The sequence below is a fragment of the Hydra vulgaris genome, chromosome 02 (genome assembly GCF_038396675.1).
Source record: "Hydra vulgaris chromosome 02, alternate assembly HydraT2T_AEP".
Taxonomy (NCBI): domain Eukaryota; kingdom Metazoa; phylum Cnidaria; class Hydrozoa; order Anthoathecata; family Hydridae; genus Hydra; species Hydra vulgaris.
In genome coordinates, this window is record NC_088921.1 from 67,802,501 (window position 1) to 67,823,019 (window position 20,519).

A 20,519-nucleotide genomic window follows, 5' to 3' on the forward strand; every position below is an offset into this window, starting at 1 on the left:
CAATAATAGTAAGTTGTGATAACTGTTTCTATACACTTCTAATAATTTAGTTTAAGATTTATTAATAAAAAGACATAACTTCCTCAATATAAAATTATAGTAAGAAGAACTTCTTTCGCGCGCACATTACCAATAAAAAATTGTGTTTTTTAGAAATAAAAAATTGTGTTTTTTAGAAATTTGCTTGCCATTTTATTATAAGCAGTACTTCAACAAACTTTTTGTAACTACGTTACAAAAACATTACTACGTTGCTACGAGGCGCGACAGGGATCGTCCATAAATTACGCAACACTAAATTTAACTAATAAACAAACCAAGTAATATAAAAAGTTTTCCTTCGCTGACCTTTATTTAACCAAAACTCAAATTATTTCTTAAAGTTTAACGAAAATTAAGCAAAAAGAGCAAATGTTCTTCTACTTCTTGGTAATCACTTTTCAATATAATATTAAATAATTAGTTATACAATTAAATAATTAGTATACAAACTTTGTGTTATTACTTTTGACCTATTTTCTTTTAAAACCTGTTAACCGTTGTAAACTTATATGCAACCTAGCAGCTAAACCTGAGCCTAATTTAAGTATAATTCAACTGCCAATATTTCTTCATTGTTGTTTACCATTCAGGGCCGCCGAGAGTGGTCACGCTTGGGACAGCAACCCTGAATGGCACTCTTATTTATCAAAATTTCTATATATTATAGATAAAAGATATATTTTTATTAGGTACCTTCTTTTTAATTAGCACCTCTTGGATACCTGCCGCCCGGGACGAACTGCCTCTTTCATCCCACCCCCTCCCTCTCGGCGGCCCTGCCTACATTGACGTATATTTTTTTCATTTGCCTCGGCAACTTTCCGTCGTTAATAGAGAGTATAGAATATCATCCTCCCAGACATGGAGAAAACTCCGAACATTTATATGTTTATACTTATATCAAATAAGGGTGCTTTGCCAAAAATTGCGATGATTGGAACAAAAAAGCCCTTAAAATTTTATCTACACCTGTCCCGAACGTGAGAACAACATGTTGATAAAATATTTTTTTTACTATTCTCGAATAAATTCATGTTCATCCATAAAATTTAAATTTCATACAAAAATCTCTTAGTTTTCAAAAATATGTTCATATAAATTTAAACTTTGTTAATTTGAGAGGGTTAGAAACTTTACAAGGTCATAATTTTTAAACGTTAAGAGGTTATTGTATGAAATAAAAAAAAGTAAAAAAGTATTTTATCAACTCGTTGTTATTACGTTTGGGGCAGGTGTAGCTAAGCTTTGTTCCCAGGCTCCAATCATCGCAACTTTTTGCAAAACACTCTTATTTGACAAAAGCATAAACGTATAAATGTTTAGACTTTGTTCTATGTCTGGAAAACTTAAACATCAAAAAAGCTGGACCTTCGCCTGGTGATCGAACTTTTATAGTTAGTAATAATGATTCAGCTGTAAGTTTTAGAAACGCGTATCAAATACTGGATCAAATTTAAAATAACTTAAAGAAAATTCAGTTTTAACAAATTTTTTAATACCAGATCTATTTCAAATGCTTATACCAGATGTTAAGTATGTACAAACTGCTATTCTAACATCCCCTGCGAATGTGTCCTATTAACATTTACTTCTTGCAAGCCCTGTTAACTTGTATTGTTGTTTTAACGTGTTCTGTTAAATAAACAGGAAAATGTGTTTACTTTTTTAAAACACGCAATATAGTATATTATATAAATAAGTATAATATATTATATAAATATAATAATGAAGGATTTTATTTATACTTAATGAAAAAGATAGTTTGAAAGATTATCCTAGTTTAGGAACTTTATGAAAACAAAAATATATTTAGTAAAACTTTAAAAGGTCTTTTTATTTTTATATATCAATATAACATCTTTTTCCGTTTTTGTTTTAATTTTTTCCTGTACTTTTCCAAATTTTAGTTTGTGAAACTTCTTAGTAAAACCAAAAGGAGCTTTTATAAGAAGATTAAATCGAGATCAATAAAAAAAAAACTTTCGGTATCTACCATATTGAATATTGAATACTTTGTGAATAAAGAAAAGTTAATCTTTATACAATTAACGCATGTTTTGTGGTATATACTACCAATATCAATTAACACATGTTTTATACTATATACTACCAATATCAATTAAGTTTAGTTTTCAAAATAGCACAAAAAAAGGTTTTCACAAAGTTATACAAGAAAAACTGCTTTACGAAGTTTAAAACATACTTATGGTTACTATGAATATGGTTTACTAAGTTTTCATTTTCAATAAATTAAAATCAGTTATTAATAAATGTTAACTAAGATATTTACTTATCATAGTTCACATATTAACTTGTCCATTTATTATAATTATTTTTTGATTTATTATAGTAAACTTTTCTTTCCAATAGTTTTAAGAATTATATATCAAACATATCCTCTAAATAGTCTTTTGAATTCTAAAGTAAACATTTCCTAAATCCGGTCTTTTAAATTTTACAGTAAACTGAGTGTTGAAACAAAAAAAATGAAAAGAAAAAACGTTTTATGTGTTTTTAATAAAGTAATTTTTACTTGATAAAAATTTTCTCTATATATATATTTATATATATATATATATATATATATATATATATATATATATATATATATATATATATATATATATATATGTATATATATATATATATATATATATATATATAATATATATATATTATGTATATATATATAGAGAGAGAGAAATTATAAATATTAAATGTATATATATATATAGAAATTTTATATATATATACATTTGATAATGTTTATTTTCATAGGACTTAACATATAAAACAACACTCAAGCACCGATCTTTAAACAACAAAAATACATTTATAAAAAATACAACAACTTAAAACTATGACCCACCCATAGGACGGAATAGAAGAAATGGCACCTGCTTTGAAAGATGAATAAAAAAAAAAAAAAAGGAACTGCAAAGTTTTAAAAGCAAAGTAGATTCCAGAATCAAATGAACAAATTGATGGTTATACGGTAGCAAAAAATTGAAAAAGATGCAATGTACTTTCAAGTTTTCAGGCATTCGTAAAACATTAGGTATGAAATAATTTCATAAGGCATTTTATTGTTCATAATGATAGTGTTGACTATTTAAACAATTTTTATAATAAAAATAACTACAATTAAAGAACTCCGTAAAAGTTTTATGAAATATCTTATCAAAGAGCTTATATAACATATTATAGTTCAATTTACCTTATTTTGTAAATAAAAATTTTTTAAAAATATCTAGTTACATTTTTTATTAATATTTGAGTCTGTTTTTTTTTTTACAGTTTTAGTGTAAATTTTTTTTTACATATCTACACACTATAACATGCAAAAAAAAAAAAAATCATGGGTTGGTTGATTGCATTTTTGTCGTGTTTCAATCTAACTAATTCCACAATAACACGAACGATCTTAAATCATTACTAATAATGTTGTAAAGAGACCATTCCATACATTTTTTTAAACATTTTTAGCCTTTTTTTTTTTTGGCTGAAATATAATTTAGACAAAATTTAGAAGTGTGTTTAGGATTATGATTTAGTTGAAAAATAAATCAAAGGTCCACAATTATTTTCCCGCACTGATAGTAGTCCCGCAATGACTCCCTCCATGATGAACTGTTGGAGTCACGTAAAAATTTATCATGCGTTCATTTACTAAACTACAAAAATAATTTCGACCATAGCCTTCACAAAATTTGAACTTTGATTTAGCAGCAAACAAGACTTTAGTCCGTAGTTCAATCGTCCACTTTTTATGTTTTTTTGCCCATTCCAATCTTTTAACTTTGGGAGCAGTGCAAGTACAATTTCTCTTACTTTAAACACGGATAAATTTGTTCTTATAACTAGACGCAGCTCTATGTCTTCCAAAACAGACTCTGATTGCAGCCGCTTTTTTTTCGTTGCATTTTGAGAAATAATATTTCCCCATTGAGTAATTGTACTCTTGTAATGCCACAATAACAGCTTTTCTACTCTTTGCTCTGCTTTTTTCTTCTTTTTTTTTTTATAGTAAAAACATAACATATATAATTTTCTCCGAATTCTAATAATATGATGATATTCGTTGAATTACTTCCATGAGTTTGACACCTATTCCATAGCCGTTACAATATGTAACACAAATATTTTTCTAGTTAACTTTCTGCATAGAAAAATATAAAAAAAAAACCAGTGAGAAATTACTTAAGAGAATTACTACAGCACAGAGATACAATTGTATTCAAAACTGTTAATGGTGATAAAATTGAACTTTTTGTTTAGAAATAAGTGATGCTAAAATCTTAAAATAAACGAGTAAAAAGGTTAAAATATAAAATAAGGTCAAAATATTAAAGCGTAGTCTCAAAGAGTATGAACTTAGATAACTTATAAAAGTTGCATTTATTTACAAAAAAAAATTCTTGGGGCCTTCCCGGGCCCTCAAAAAAAAAAAAATTGCGCTAAGTTACCCCACCACGTGGGGTAACTTGGCGCAATGTACTATTAAGTGCAAAATTAATAGAAATTTTTTTACTATTAATTTTTGCAACAATTTTAAGCCAAAAATTTAATAGTACTTTTAGCTCGTACCATGTATTTGTACATATAACAGCCAAAACAGTAGCCCACTTTTTATCTGTGAAAAGAAAATTTTTTTTTATTTTTTTGTATGAATAAATTTTTTCAATATTGTTAAAAAATAAAAAAAAATAAAAACTAATTTTATAAAAATATTTTTGTATTCAAAATATTTTTTTTCTATAGTTAATGCAACGTTTTCAATAAACAGTCTGCAGATCCTGAAAAACGGCAACTTTGAAAAAAGTCTGTCTGGAAATAGTAAACCAATTGTGACTGGAACTTTTACAATAATTTTTTTTATATGCGACTAACTATTTTCTTTGTAAAGTAAAAAGGATGCGATGTTCCAAAAGTTACATTTTTGTATTAAAAACACATAAACCTTATCATCTCCCATACGCATGCGCGAATCCTAACAATAATATAATGAATGATGAAATGGTCAATTAGAAAGGTTCTGTGTAATTTTTGTCACTTTCTGATGAAAGGTTCTGTAGATAAACGCAGTTCGTCAACTTACCCCTGCTTCCAACTAACCCCGGTCTCCCCAACGCACTTTTTAAGCGCGATAAAAAATGATTTATAATAATTAAGTTATATTACAAGATTTAAATATTGTCAGATTTTTAATAAAGTTGCACTAAAAGTTGCACCACAATTTTTGCAACTAGTAAAAAGATTACGCCACAAGTTGTGCCACCATTCGTGCAACAAGTGAAAAGTTTTACAATTAACTGAGTTGCAATCTGTACCAATTAATATTCTTAATTTCTAAATTCTAGATACAAATTTAATATTGAGTAGTTTTCTTGAATATTTTAAAACAGTTTAAATTGTTTAGAAGTTTTTAGAACTTTCTATAATGATAAAGAATTTTCCATAATTATGACTTTCAATAAACATTTAAAACTTTCAAAAATATTTTCGAACTGTCAAAAAGTAGTTACACAAGTATGAAACCACACGTGATACAGGTGACTTGTGATTCAAATCAATAATTTGATTTATTTTCTAGTTGAGCAAAAGTTATAGAATCATTGTGATTTTGTTTAGATGGCATAAGGTTGTCTTTAGTTGCACTCAGGTTGCACTCAGCAGATGCATTATTCCAACAAGTTATTCAGTTTTACAAGATATACTTCAGCATGCCTTTTGGGAAATAAAATAAATCTTGATCACTACATTTCATACGCTATTAATACAAGACAACTAAGGTGAACCATTGTAGCTAACATGACAATGCGTTATGTTTAAGAATTTTAATAATTTTTATTTTACTAACGAGTTACAATCAGGGGCGGATCCAGAATATTTTGGTGTTTGAGATAGTTAACTACCAGACATGGAGCAAACTCTAAACATTTATATGTTTAAACTTATGTCTAATAATGATGCTTTGCAAAAATTGCAATGGCCGGAGGCTAGGAACAAAAAAATCCTTTAACTTCATCGAGCCAAACTTCAGCCACCCCAAACGCGAAAAACAACAAGTTTAGAAAATATTTTTTCTACTATTCACAACTAGACTTATATTTATCTATAAATTTTAATTTTCATAGTATTATCTCTCAGCGTTCAAAAATTATGACCATATAAAATTTGTAACCCCTCAAATTGAGTGGGGTTTAAACTTTATATGGTCATAATTTTTAAACGCCGAGAGATAACACTATGAAACTTAAAATTTATCGATGAATATAAGTCTTGTTGAGAACAGTACAAAAATTTTTTTATCAACTTGTTGCCCCTTACGTTTTTGGATAAAGTTAAAGGGCTTTCTTGTTCCCAGCCTTCAAATATCACAAATTTTTGCAAAGCATCATTACTTGACATAAGTATAAACATACAAATATTTGGAGTTTGTTTTATGTCTGGATGTTAGTTATCTCAAACACCGAAAAATCCTGGATCCGTCACTGATTGGGTCATCAATAGAAGGTACTTTAACTATTTTTTATAATATTGATTTTACGTTATGTAAAGAGGATAAACAGTTTGTTTCATTATTTTAAGTTTCATATTTTAACCTACTTAAATATAAAAATCACTAACTCTTCCGAAACAACGGTAATCCTTTTGAAAACATCCTTAACCATTTTCTGATTATCATTAGACATTCTTTTTTTAAATATCTTTATCATCCTTATCCGTCCTAAATAATATATCAGCATTTTTACAATTTACAGAACACAGTTGTAGTATTTCAATACACCTGTGGTGTTACAATGCACGTACATTTTTAAAACATCAGCAGACAAGTATCAGTACACAAGCACCAGTGTTACTACTACAGTGTTACTTTTAAACTTTACAAAACACGAACAAAAAAAATAACACAAGACACTTAAAAAAATAATAATAAATTTTTAACGATCCATTTATTTCTTGCGTGTCTGTGAGTGCGTAGTTTTTATAAATCTTTGTGCAATATCAAGTGAAGAGTCTGAAAAGTGATTTTTCAATTTTAGGTAGAAAAATCCATCGTCCTTATCAGGGTTGGACTAGAGAGGAGGGCAGGGGTTCCCCTCCGGGCCCCTGCTATGTCTAAAGGTCCTGGGCCCCTCTAAAAATCAAGATACACAAATAAAACACACAAAAATACAAATTAATAATAACAAATTATTGTAAATATACATCAATTTTTATTTTCCTTTACCTTTTAAGAAAAAACTATGTGATTAAGGGTAAAACGTAAAAAAAAAGACCTAGAAAAAAATAAAAGGTCCTTGGTATATAATATAGGGAAATTTTGATATACATACATTTTGATTGTATAATGCGGCCCTGCATCTATGTCTCCCCCGGGCCCCTTAATGCCAGTCTGACCCTGGTGCTCATATTCAATACTTTATTATTCAATGGAATATTGAAAAAAAAATGTTTAAATGTATATAACAAGAAAAAAATACCATAAAGATGGCTGGATGCAGAAATCAAAGGATTTGGATCAAAGGCGATTCTAGAAATAAAATAAGGGATGGCACAGTGGGCCAGAATGCACTTTTACTGGACAAAATTCATAACTAATTTAATATTAGAGCTATATTCACTAAAATTAGTATGAGTACTAATATGATGTCTGCGCTTTTTATGAAGGTAATATTTTTTTATTTCGTTGCTATGGATACCTTTATTTTGCTTAGCAACAACCTACTTTTCTTATCTGCAGATATTTTATAAGTGCTATATTCACTAAATTTGGCATGAGTACCAATATGAGATCACACTTCTTACAAAAGTGATAATTTTTTAAATTTAGTTGTTATGGATACTTATATTGCTTAGTTACCGGATACTTTCCTTAGTTACAAAGTGGTAAATTGATATTTGAATATCTTATCGGATTTTTGACCCACCTATATTGAATAAAAATTGAGTATTTAGGTAAATAATGTTTTAGGAATAATAAAAGCAAAAAATAGTGCAAGAAAACGTTATCAATTTTAAATCACATCAAAAAATTATAAAACAATAATATCGTTTGAAGATTGTTTAAGTAATTGTAAAACATCTGAAGGAAATGCTTTATGATTTGTTTGGTGTGATGTTGATTTACGCAATGATGAAATAACAGGATCACTGGAGACTAGGAGTCTATTGATAAGATCAGTATTTGTTGCTTTTCTGGATGTTTTTCGGCTGAAATTTTCGCGATAAGATTTAAAGTCTTTATTTCTAGCCTCTTGAGCTTCCTCTGACATAAGTCCGATGGGTAATGTAAGGCTTTTAATTATGTCATGTCCATGTATCAATACTTTGTGAACTGATTGAGCCATGTAATACCATGGATAAAGGGACACATATAGTCTAAAAGTGTCAAAACAATAATCCTTGAACTTTAAGCAGTCTATTTCATATCCTGAAGAGAGCGTTACCAAGATAATGTAAAATCTGAATATAAGGTTTTGGTCAATACCCAGAATTTCAGCTGTTTGTTCATATGCTGCAAAAGCACGCCTTGAGGTATTGCCATCATTACTTGTTCCAGAACCACCACTTTTAGGGAAATCAACAACAAGTCCCATTTTGTTCATAAAATCAGTCTGAATCTTTTGTTTAGCTACAGATGCCTTTTCTTTGTGTTCTTTAGATCTTGCTCGCCACTTTCTTGTTTCTTTTTTATATGCAATGTGCAATAACATCTCAAAAAATCGAATCCATGCATGAAGACTGGAAAGACCATATTTGAACTCTCTGTTAGTATAATCTATATTAAGGATATCAAGACTATTCATATTTTTTGGAGAGACACCACACACTGAACAGCATTGGTATGAGTTATTTTTTTCAGATAATATTGTTTGAACCTTCCCATCAATCATTGTAAGTTCAATAATACAATTCACTTCAATAGAAGATCCGCAAACCTCTAATAAAATCATACCCAAGCTTTCTATCTCACTTTTAATGTACTGATCTTCTTCAATCACAGATTCCTTGGATTCCATTTTATATGCAAATCTTATGGGTCTACAATAGGCTGTGGAGGACGACTTTTGATTTCTCCAAATAGGCACCTTTTCGTTGCTGTTGTTAAATCCAGTCAAATCCAATGGGACAAGACAAGTAATAAATAATGATTCTTCACGCTTTAAATCTCTGTTAATGTCGGGTTCTGATAAAACTTGTTTATAAATGCTTTGGCCAGTAGCACCATCAAAACCAGCCACACGTTAGTGTCATTGTTTTTATTGTTTTGTCGTTCAATATCAAGTGCCTTAGCACAGGTTCCTGAACTGCACAGATTCTTTGCAAAGTATGAGTCATTAAATCTTTTAAAGGAACTGAAGCTGAATAGTCCTCCACTGTTATGTTTGCAGGATAACATTTCAATTTTGCATCTCTGACATCATTGTAAGCGGGGTAGATGTTATATTCTTTCTCCAAGGCTCCGCTTCTAATCAATTGATAGGAAGCTTTTGTCAGACTTGCATCAATTATTAAAGCCAGTGCTTCGTCTGCTGAATATTTAGTTGCTTTATCTGTATTTGATATATTTAAAACATTCTTGGCAGCAATAACAACAGATTCATCTCTAAATTTTTTATTAGCAGCAAAAAATAATTCATTGGATGAATGAGATTCAATTAAACAAGATACACGCCGTTTTTTAGTTTTATTAGAACTATTATCAAATGCAACTGGTTTTCGACCACGTCTACTTGCAGTTGGTTCATTGTCTTTTTTTCTGACAATTAAATATTCATTAAGCCAGTTCACAAACTTCTTTTCAAAATTTTTCACAGTATAGTTTGCAGATTTCCACTTTTTTTTATACAAGTAAACAAACCGTTGAACAGCATGTCTAAAATCAACGTCTTTAAAATCAGCAAATTTTGGCTGAATAAATTTTAATATATCTTCAGCAATATTTTGTTTTGAAATACTAAAATTGCTTTTTTGGAGAAAATTATGAATGTCTAAGTTTAACAAAACCATATCTAAATAATTATTGTAACAAGTATTTTGTATTTAAAAGTAAAATGTTATAATATATATGCCGCCTGGACTACTAATACTTGTTAGTCATTAAGTTACTACAAGTGTTAGTAATTAAAATTAAAAGTAATTAAATTACTGTCAGTGTTAGTAATTAAATTACTAACAACTACCGAAAATATGTTGTTGCTATGTTATGCAAAGTAAGGTATCCATAGTAACCAAAAAAAGTTAACCTCATAAGAGTTCTGAATCTCATTTTAATACATACCCCCAATATTGTGTATTTAGCGCAAGTAAAATACTGTTAAAACAACGTTAATGTAAAAATGAGTTGTTGCTATGCAAAATTTAGTACCATAGCAACCAAGTTAAAACATACATAAAATCTGAACAGGGATTTAAGGGGACGAGCAATCAATTAAAACTCGATTGAAGCATCATATAGCTCAAATAAATATAAGACAACACATGGCGAATTGTGGTAATTATTAGTTATTGTGCGGCAAAAAATAAGTTTCTTAAGAAATTTTTTTTTTTAATCTGTGATTTTCAAAGTATAACTGAGATAACATGCTATGACAAATTTATTTCACACATTGGTTTTTCTTATCTCTAAATACTCTAGAATAACATGTACTAATTTTTTGTTTCAAAAACGTAGATGTAATTGAAATATAACACAACGTTGATGTCACCGTTAATTACTTATTTATAATTTTTTATTTTTTTTATTTTATCTCAATATTCAAATGCTTAGAGTCCTGGTAACTAAGGGATTTAATATAAATAAATTATCAATAGATTTCTCCTAATATATGTAGATACTAAAATTAAATAGGTTTTCAAGATTAAACAACTAAAATTTTTCCCATTTTGTCCACCTACTGGCCCACTGTGGGTGGGGGCGAATCCTTAATTACTACCGACTGCTTTTTTAAAATGAATGACCTCAAAACTAAAAATCACCCGACTGAAATGAGTCCAACTAGCCGACTATATTCCTTAAAAATCCGATTATAACTTAAATATCGTCTTATTTGGGGAAGAAGGGGTGGTGAGGTGGGGTGATACGCTAAAGGGGATTGGGTGAACACCCCTACCCTCCACACACACACCCTTAGAATATTTGATTCGAAAAAGCTAAATCTGGTGTGTATTTATTTAAATAACAATGAAACTTACTTCTATAGAGATTACTGGATGCAGTCAGATATTCAATTATCAATCAAAGCGTTATAAGGCGTCTGGCAAATTTAAGTACATTTAAGTTAAAAAAATTTTCTCTCCAGTTTTTCGTTTGGCTAGTTTGAGTTATGGTTTTAAAAACTTTTCTGTTATAACACATCAATATCTAACACAACTTTATGATACAAATCTAACACTAGATTTATACGTAACTGAATGTTCAGAAAAACACCTTTTTTCCTTACCTTAAATGCGCCTGCAACATAAAAAAGTGAAGGCTAGAGATAGTGTCTCAATAAAAATACTCATCTTGGGCAGATGTTAAATGCATCCGGCTGCTGTCTTGCAAAAGGCCTCCTAGGCAAAGACTTATAGGGTAAACAGATTCCATCTGTTAACCAGCCTCGCAACTCTTCTTTATCTATTAGGCTGGTGCAAATGTATTTTTAATACATTGTTTCCTGTTTAGGATGTTGAATCTTCTAGATTAGATGCATGAATTTTGCTTGTGTCTTTGTTTTTATGACTAGGCAACTCATTCTATTATCTCCTAATGAGGGTACAGCACTAAAACTCAGTTTTATGGTTCTGAGGCTGGCTGGTAATCAGGTTTCCCGAACTCTGTGGTAGCTCTCAGAGAGGCTGATTTCATCAACAGCTGAAAAATATCAACGTATTAACAGTGCCATGCTGCGCATGGATGGTGTCCCTGTTAGTACTTTTGGTGTGCATTGTCAAAGCAACACTTGAAGCCCTTTGTTACGGCTTAGGGTTAATTAATAGTAATGAGGCAATTGCTTGGGCTATTAAACAGTTTACTGAGTATTTTCTATGCTTTGAGTCAAGTTCTTCAATCAAATTTAAAAATGAATAAAGTACCAAAAACTATAAAATACAAAAACTATAAAATACACAGTTCTCTAAACCTGTCATTCACTAATATTCGTGGTCTTCGAAGTAACTTTTCTTCAGTTGAGTGTTATCTCTTGCGAAGCTCACCAGACCTACTTGCTCTTGTGAGACTAATTCGAGTTCAGCTGTCTCATCTTGTGATCTTATTGTTGATAATTATCTTCCTTTAATTTGTAAAGACCCCAATAGTCGCATGCTTGACCCGAGCATTTACATTCGTAAGAATTCATCCAATTGTCGGGAAACTAGGTTTGAATTCACAGACTACTCTTTATAGTGCTTTCGTTTAGCACAACTTCACTCTATTAATTTTCTCTTTATTCTATATCGCTCTCCTTCATCTCAAGACTGCACTCTTTTTGATCTTATTTCTGATCATATTGACCAAACTCTCTCTCTCTTTATCCATCAGCCAATATTGTTGTTATCGGTGACTTTAATGCTCATCACACTGAATGGCTTGGCTCTAGTGTCAGTGACTCTGTAGGCATTAAAGCCCAAAACTTTTGCCTTTTTCAATCCCTAACTCAAACAGCGGGTTTCCAAGACAACCGGAATCACTTCCGGAGGGGACATATGAGCTTGAAAAGGACCTCATTTCTGCTACAGCATGGGGCTCACAGTGGCTGGTGAACTTTAATTCAGATAAAACTCAATTTTTTTCAGCCAATCATTATCGCGATAGTTTAGATCCTCCTATATTTTGAACGGTAATGTACTCGATGAGTCATCTATCCTTCATCTTCTAGGATTAACTCTTACTTCCGATCTTTCTTGGAAACCATATATCAAAACTAGCATCTGCTAAGGTTGCATCTCTTTATCGAGCTCAACACTTTCTTACTTCGGATTCTATTCTCTATTTCTATAAATCTCAAATCCGGCCTTGTATGGAATACTGTTGCTATATCTGGGGCGGATCTTCTAATGATGTCATTTCTCTTTTAGACAAGGTGCAAAAACGCATTGTGAACATAGTTCAACCTGCTCTTGCAGCCAACCTCAAACCATTGTCACATCGTCGTAATGTTGCTTCTCTATCTCTTTTCTACAGATACTATAATAGGCACTGCTCTAAAGAACTAGCATCTCTTGTGCCATTAACAAAAGTTCATTCTCGTGTAACTTGTCATTCAATTAAGTCTTATCCTTTTTTTGTGACTGTTCCTAAGTGCTCTAAAATCTCTATTTGTCTAGTTTTTTTCTTGGAACATCAGTTCTTTGAATTCGCTTCCTTCATCTTGCTTTCCTGATTCATATAATCTGCGATCCTTTAAGTAGTCTGTCAATCGTTATCTTGCTCTACAATCTTCATCTTTTCTCTTCCAGTAACTTCCAACTCTAATTAGTGGTAGCTTGCAGCCTTGTTGAAAAAGATGTTTAAAAAAAAAGAAAAGCTATCATTCGCTGTTCTAAACAAGTAATGGAGTGGTATAAGATAAATAAAGTTAATGTTGCTCCAAAACTATTGAATCTTTTTTTAGCAATTGGTAATATCGTAAACAGAAAAAAAGAAACAAATTTACAAATTTTATAGAAAAAACTCCAAGAATGTGACAAAAAAATAGTGACACAAAGTAAATTCTTGGTAATAATGGCAAATATTTTGTGGTGATGATGGCGAATATTTTGTGGTAACTTTCATCATGATATATAAAAATATATCATGATGAATGTTGTAACAGACAGAATATTCATTATTCAATGATTTCACTTAAAATAAACTTTCGTTTGAACAAATTAAAAAATTTAAAGAATAGGAAAGTATTATATACATAAAATGCTTAAAAATGACTGAAAGTTTAATACATTAAAAATAACCTAAAGCAAAAAAAAAAAAAAAAATTTAAAGTGTTTTTAATAAAATGTCTTTAAAATAACATTTATGCAACTAGAGGCGATTCTACAAAAAAAATAAGGTGCGGGGGGGGGGGGGGGGAGTGAATCATCAAAAAGTACCGACTGGCTTTTAAAAATTAAAAAATATATATAAAATAAATATAAATATATTCTTCGGGCGTAGAGGGTGGGTGGGTGTTACATCTTACTCTCCCCCCCCCCCCCCACACACACACACATACACACACACGTACACAACATACACACACCCGTAAATTGTATGCAACTCTAAAGTAAAAAAAAAAAACAGTAATGAAGTTTTAACTCTTGACATAAATGTACAAATTTATTTTTTATTTAAATCATATCAAGCTTGTTTAGTCTTAAAAGAAAGTTGAGAATATTGATAAACTGTTTTTTTTAAGAAACACAAGTAACCCTTTTAACATATGTTTTTGTATACAAATAGTGATGGTAAATAGACTGGTAAAATCATCTGTGAGGTTAATAAAATTTAAGACTTAAAATAATTTCTGCTGTCGGGAAATTTAACAATCGACAATGCTGTGATTTTGATGACAAAACTAACATCAAGGTGATGCTACTGACTGTTTCAATAAAAGTTTTGCCAACAAAAATTAAAACTTGAAAATCTATTTAGTTTATTGGCAGTGTAAAACTACCAATGTGTTAGTGTATGTCTAAATTACCGAATTTTTTTTCTATACGTGAATCACACATAAAGTTATTCGCGATCAATTTTTAATTAAATGCTTTTAGTTTTAATTGGTTAGTGGGAGGGGATTGTGAGCTAAGGCACTGATAATTAAAGTTTTTCAAAAAGCATGAGATTCATCATGCACATTTTAATTTTAAAATAAAATATTCAATTTTAAAAAAATAATCGCTTCATACCCATTTACTTTTATTAAAGAACTTTTTCCGGATTTTTTTATATATAATATTTTCCGGAAACTTTTCTTTATTTTTAACACTAAACCTTTTCTGTAAAGCAAGTGGAACTAAAACCAAACAAGTGTTTGTTAACTGTAATATAAATACAGCTAAAGTTGTAACAATACAACAATTGTTGTATTGTTACTTTTACAATTATGAATTTATTATTACAGCTATAATTGAAGTTAGAAATTTTTGAACAAACTTTGTTGGCATATAAAAAAGCAATAAACCAATAGTTTTAATTTATTTTATTTATTATTATTTTTAATTTAATTTATTGCTCTGATTTTAATAAAAACATTTTTTAATAGGATTTAGGAAAGTTTTACAGAAGCAAAGTTTTATTTTTTGACATTTTGGTATTTAATTAATATTTGTTTTATTTGTGTTTAGATTATTATGATATTTTGTTAGAATTTCGACTAGCATGGTTTGAAATAAATTTCACTTCACAAAACATTAAAAGTTACAAAAAATCAAAATGAAAAGATATTTTGACTTGGTGATCTTTACTGCTAATAAACGCACTATATTCTTTGAGCCCAATATAAATAACGAACTATGATCATTCTTGGTTCTTTTTTCTTCAGTTTTTCTGTAAATTTCTTTTCTTATTTTTTTAAGTTTCTCTCTAGCTTTAGGAAACTTAAAACATCGATTTTCTTCGAACTTAAAATTGCGATTTATATTAATTTTTCCTTCCGAAACCAAGGCGTTGTCTTTTTTTGTAGTCGACATTACTGTGAACAATTTCTTAAAGTATTTCAGTAAAGTTAACGAAAGTAATATAAGTGAAATAATATTTAATAAAACTGAACTATATCATTTTTAGTTTTAAAAAAGCTCTTGCTGAAGTTTTTTTCAAGAAAAATTTATTTTCTAAGCCATTTGTTTATATTTTGATTTATAATGCAAAATGAGAAATGTTTTAATTTCTGACATAATTTTCTTTGCATTGGTCTTTTTCTTTGTAATAGTACCATCTGCTTTTTGTATCAAGTAATAATGTTGAAAAACCGACTTCTTTATTAATTCAAACACAAAAAACTGATTTTACGAAAAAATAACTCCCGTGCGTATTAATAATGGAAAAAATAGGCGTCACTTAAAAGTTGTTTTTTTCTTTAAAATAAAAATAAAAGAGAACGCGCCAAAGTTCATATTAAAAGTTATTATTTTACTGAAATTATGTTTTATTAAAGCATTCAAATCTTTAAAAAAGTGTAAAAAGTATTTTTTTCTTTTTAGTAAAATTAATTAAACTATAAGTTAATAAATTTATTTTTATGTTCTTTAATATTTTATTTGTTGTCTTGTGTTTTGTACTTTTAGTGCTCTTAAAATGCGGTGGTGTACCAAAGACGTCGTTTGATGCGGTGGTGTGCCAAAGACGTCGTTTGTGATGCTTAAGGAAAAAGGATCTATTCGATCTTCATCAAGCTCAAAATAACCCGAAAAAATGTGCATTATTTTTTAATGTTCTTTAATGTTCCTCCTTTTGTAACGGAAAAACTTGTTATAGAAAAAGTTGCTTTCCGTATTTTACGCTTAACGTGTATATACGCAAGCTTGCGTTAGAAAAAATTATTTAGTGCAATAAAAATTAATTTTTAATAGACAATAGCAAGTTGATATATATATATCGGTAAGAAAGACGCCGTGAATTTCTTAGTTAAATGCTATATAATATATATATATATATATATATATATATATATATATATATATATATATATATATATATATATATATATATATATATATATATATATATATATATATGAATATATGAATATATATATGCATACATTTTTACTTTTTTACTACTATTTTTATCATATTTATGTATATTTTTTAATTTTATTTCTATTTTATTTATAAATATTTAAATTTATTATTTTATTAAATATATTTTTTTACATTTATTTTTGTTATTTTTATTTATTTATTATATATTATACATTATGCTATTTTTATTTATTATATATTTCGCTTTTATTCATCTATTTACAAAAAGTAATTAGGTGAAAAAAAGAATTTTTTTATTCAACACTTAAGGTGGATATCCATAAGACGAAAATATTCGCGCAAAGCGAATTTTTTCGTCGATAAGCATGCGTAGATAAAACATTTCTGTCAAAATTAACAGAAATATTTTTTGTTAATATTTTTGTCTTCTGGAATTCCACCGTAAGTGTTAAATAAAATGTCAAAATGAATATTTCTTTCATTAAATTAGGCGCGTACACTTTAAGTATATTGAAAACAAAGCGGTTTCGCTTATATAAAAATCAAAGTTTATGAATAAATGAATGAATGAATAATGGAACACTTCAAAACTATGAGATTTTGGATTTTTTTAGAATTATCTGAAATAAAAAATGAATAATTTAAAAATTAATCTAAAGTTGTTTTTTACTCTCCCCAAAATGCTGTAAAATTTACTGTCCCCTTATTTTGGAAAGAATGAAAATTTTATAACGTCATGAAATTTGAACGTTAAATGAAATGAAATTAAATGAAACTTAAAACGTTAAATGAAATTAAATGAAACTTAAAACATGTCAATGAGTTTTTGTTTAGTATAGGATGCTAAAAAGTACATTTTATTAACTTATTGCTATCACATTCGCGGTAGGGGAAAAGAATTTTCTTTAAATAAATCTTTTTCTTGACATTCATTTTCACTATCCGAAATGATAGGATTATCATTTGGGCAAGCTTGATTTGCTTGAATTTGGAATTGTTTATCAAGGTTAACAAGTTCTTTCCCTTCTGCAATTTTTTTAAATCTATCATAATGATCTACATCATCATTTGTACACAAAAATTCATTAATAAGAAAAGTTGATTAGAAGGTAAAACATGTTGCAATATTTCGACATTTCTTAAATATTATTAAGGCTTCAGGACATATGTTGAGATCATCGGAAACCAATAGTAAATTCAGCACATGAGCTAAGCAATTTTGAGGTTCTTCACAACCCAGTAGTCTAGAAGTCTTCATCATTTTTGCAGCACTATCATGAACAATATGCAAACGTAACTCCTCATACTGTTTACTAAATATATCTTTAATAACAACCTTCATAAAATCTGCAATATTTTCTGCAGAGTGGTTTTCCAGTGGTGCATAAGATAAAGTGAAAATTTGTCTATCCCATTGACTTGTTATTACCCAAAACTTTACACCGATAAATGATAGTCTTTTGTATTTATCTGTCCAGCCATCAAAAAGTAAGGAAGCAGCATTTGAGTATTTCAAAACATTCTTTACACTGTTCTTGACTGCTTTGAACATATCAGTTAAAGCTCCGCATGTCAATGATGAACGTTATGGAGTGACTGTACCAAAGTTTTTTTCAAAAAATTTTACAAAACCGGTTCTTTCTGCAAGGTTCAGCGACAACAAATCAGTGCAAAACCAAAGTGCAATGTTGCGAGTAATACCAAACTTTACTTTTGACGCAGACCCACTTGCGCTGCACCATTTTCCTAATATATAGTTATTTTTTTCTACGGTAGAGATTTCATCAGTGACAATTTTGTGCACTAAATACAAATGGTTTTTCATGTTTCCGCTAAAAGTTGAACGTTTTACTGAATGAATTTTAGACAATTGCGAAGGCTTGTTATTATCCAATTTGACTTTTTCAATTTCCAAACATGGTTAGCAATAATAATTATTCTCATCTAAATTTTGACCCTCTTCATTTAATAATTCTCCATAATAATTCCATACAAGCGATGTAGATTTTTTTTTAAAGGTGCTGCAAAACTTAACCTTTAAATATTTTTTAAAGACAAACTTTCATTTACTTTACGACAATATAAGATTGGATTATCTATTGATCTTTTCATATTAAAACTCTATTTAAACAAGAAGAAATGTACCCTGAAAATAAAAACAAGATTTTTCTGGAAAGCAAGTGGTCTTGTATGCGACGGCAAATACTGTCTAATAACAAATCGAGCGAAATAAGAGCGCGCAAAAGTATGAAGAAAATTGTTTCAGAATTAAGTTTGGATTCAACATATCTGACTATAGTATTAAAATAAACAAAACTATAAATTTTACACAAACCATATTTTCAATAAAGAGAATGAAATCCGTTAATTCATTTTTAAAAACAAGATAAGTTAAGGGTAAGCCGTATTTTAAACCATATTTTCAGCGGCGGTTAGATTTGAATTAAAATAGCGGCTAACCGTGGCTATTAGTAAACAACTGGCTGTTAAAAAAATTGGCGGCGGCGGATGGATAGTGGCAGCGGTTAGCAAGTTTATTTGTAACTGTGCACTATGGATACTTCTTGTTTTATATTGTTCATGTTTGAGCATGAACAATGGAAAACAAAAAGTATGAAATAGCAATTATAAACTATGGTATATAAAAAATATGGTATATATAAAATTTTAAATATTGTATTGTATGGTATATAAAAAATATGGTATATATAAAATTTTAAAAATTGTATTGTATGGTATATAAAAAAGCAGTTTAAAAATTGCTATTTTTTATACAGTAGGTTTCTAGTTTTACAAGAGTGTATTGTAATAAACACCATCAAGTGCTTTTGGTCGAATCAAAAAACAGGCTTAGAGAAAATTTGTTGTTTTTAAAACCGCCCGATATCTTATTGAACACAATTTTTATTTTATCTGGAAAACCATTTAATTAATCAAAGATTATGAATAGAGAAGTCATCGAAAAGAGTTAAACTTAGTCTAAGTAAATTTTGAACAGTGTTTCTTTGCAAACACCAAAATACTATAATTAAAATTTTTAAGTGCACCGGAACCGCAATAACTTTTAATTTTTTCTGTTTAGTTGCTTTTGTTGAAGACTTTAATACTTTGTGTCAAATTATCTCATTTCAACGAATATGTATTCGGTGAATAGGCTGGTTTGGCGCTAAGTCATCCATAAGTTCTTTATATATAATTCAATTTGTATGTTAGAACTTTTTATATAAATCCTACATTTTGTTATTTCATGTTTTATCTGTTTTTTACTTACTCTAAACCCAAAATGTTAATAAAATAAGTTAACAAAGTAATATAAGAAGCCACTTTATATTTGTATTTAAATATGTATTTACGCATATTTTACACTATAATATAAGGTAAAAATTATTTTTCAACGAACCTACGTCATATTTTAATTTTTTTATTTATATTTTTAAGGTGCTAGACGATGAGACTGAATTAGTATTTTTCTTGCCGCAGCCATTTATTTACATTTATTCATATACTTTTGTAAGTTTAATTGTGTAAACTTTTCTTAACTGTGAAATACATAATAACAACTTTCATCATTCTACTGAAATATATTAATAAATAAACTGAGTTATTAAAAAGCTCTATAAATCTATATTTATTTATAAATCTATATTTATTTTTAGTATAAAATACTAAAATAATTTTTTTTGGCAGAACTTTTTTTTTTTTGAGGGTGAGAGTAGGAAGTTAATTAGGATCGGTGACCTAGGACTATTTATCCCATTTCATTAATAGTCAGGTAGAAAAGTATTTACTGGAAATTTTGAAAAAGAGCAAAG

The 20,519-nt window shown here is 28.8% G+C and overlaps 1 protein-coding gene across 2 annotated transcripts in view; it reads right to left on the bottom strand.

Annotated features, from left to right (window-relative positions):
• Window positions 1–16,058, bottom strand: part of LOC101237741 (voltage-dependent calcium channel type A subunit alpha-1) — a 112,444-nt gene extending 96,386 nt beyond the window's left edge. The window contains exon 1 of one of the 2 annotated variants that reach the window (XM_065791767.1): window positions 15,452–16,058. In XM_065791767.1, coding sequence (XP_065647839.1) covers window positions 15,452–15,696 — 245 coding nt within the window. In that variant the 5' untranslated portion in view covers window positions 15,697–16,058. The remainder of the gene's footprint in view (window positions 1–15,451) is intronic. The other variant, XM_065791768.1, reaches the window with a different exon arrangement.
• Window positions 16,059–20,519: the final 4,461 nt, after the last annotated feature.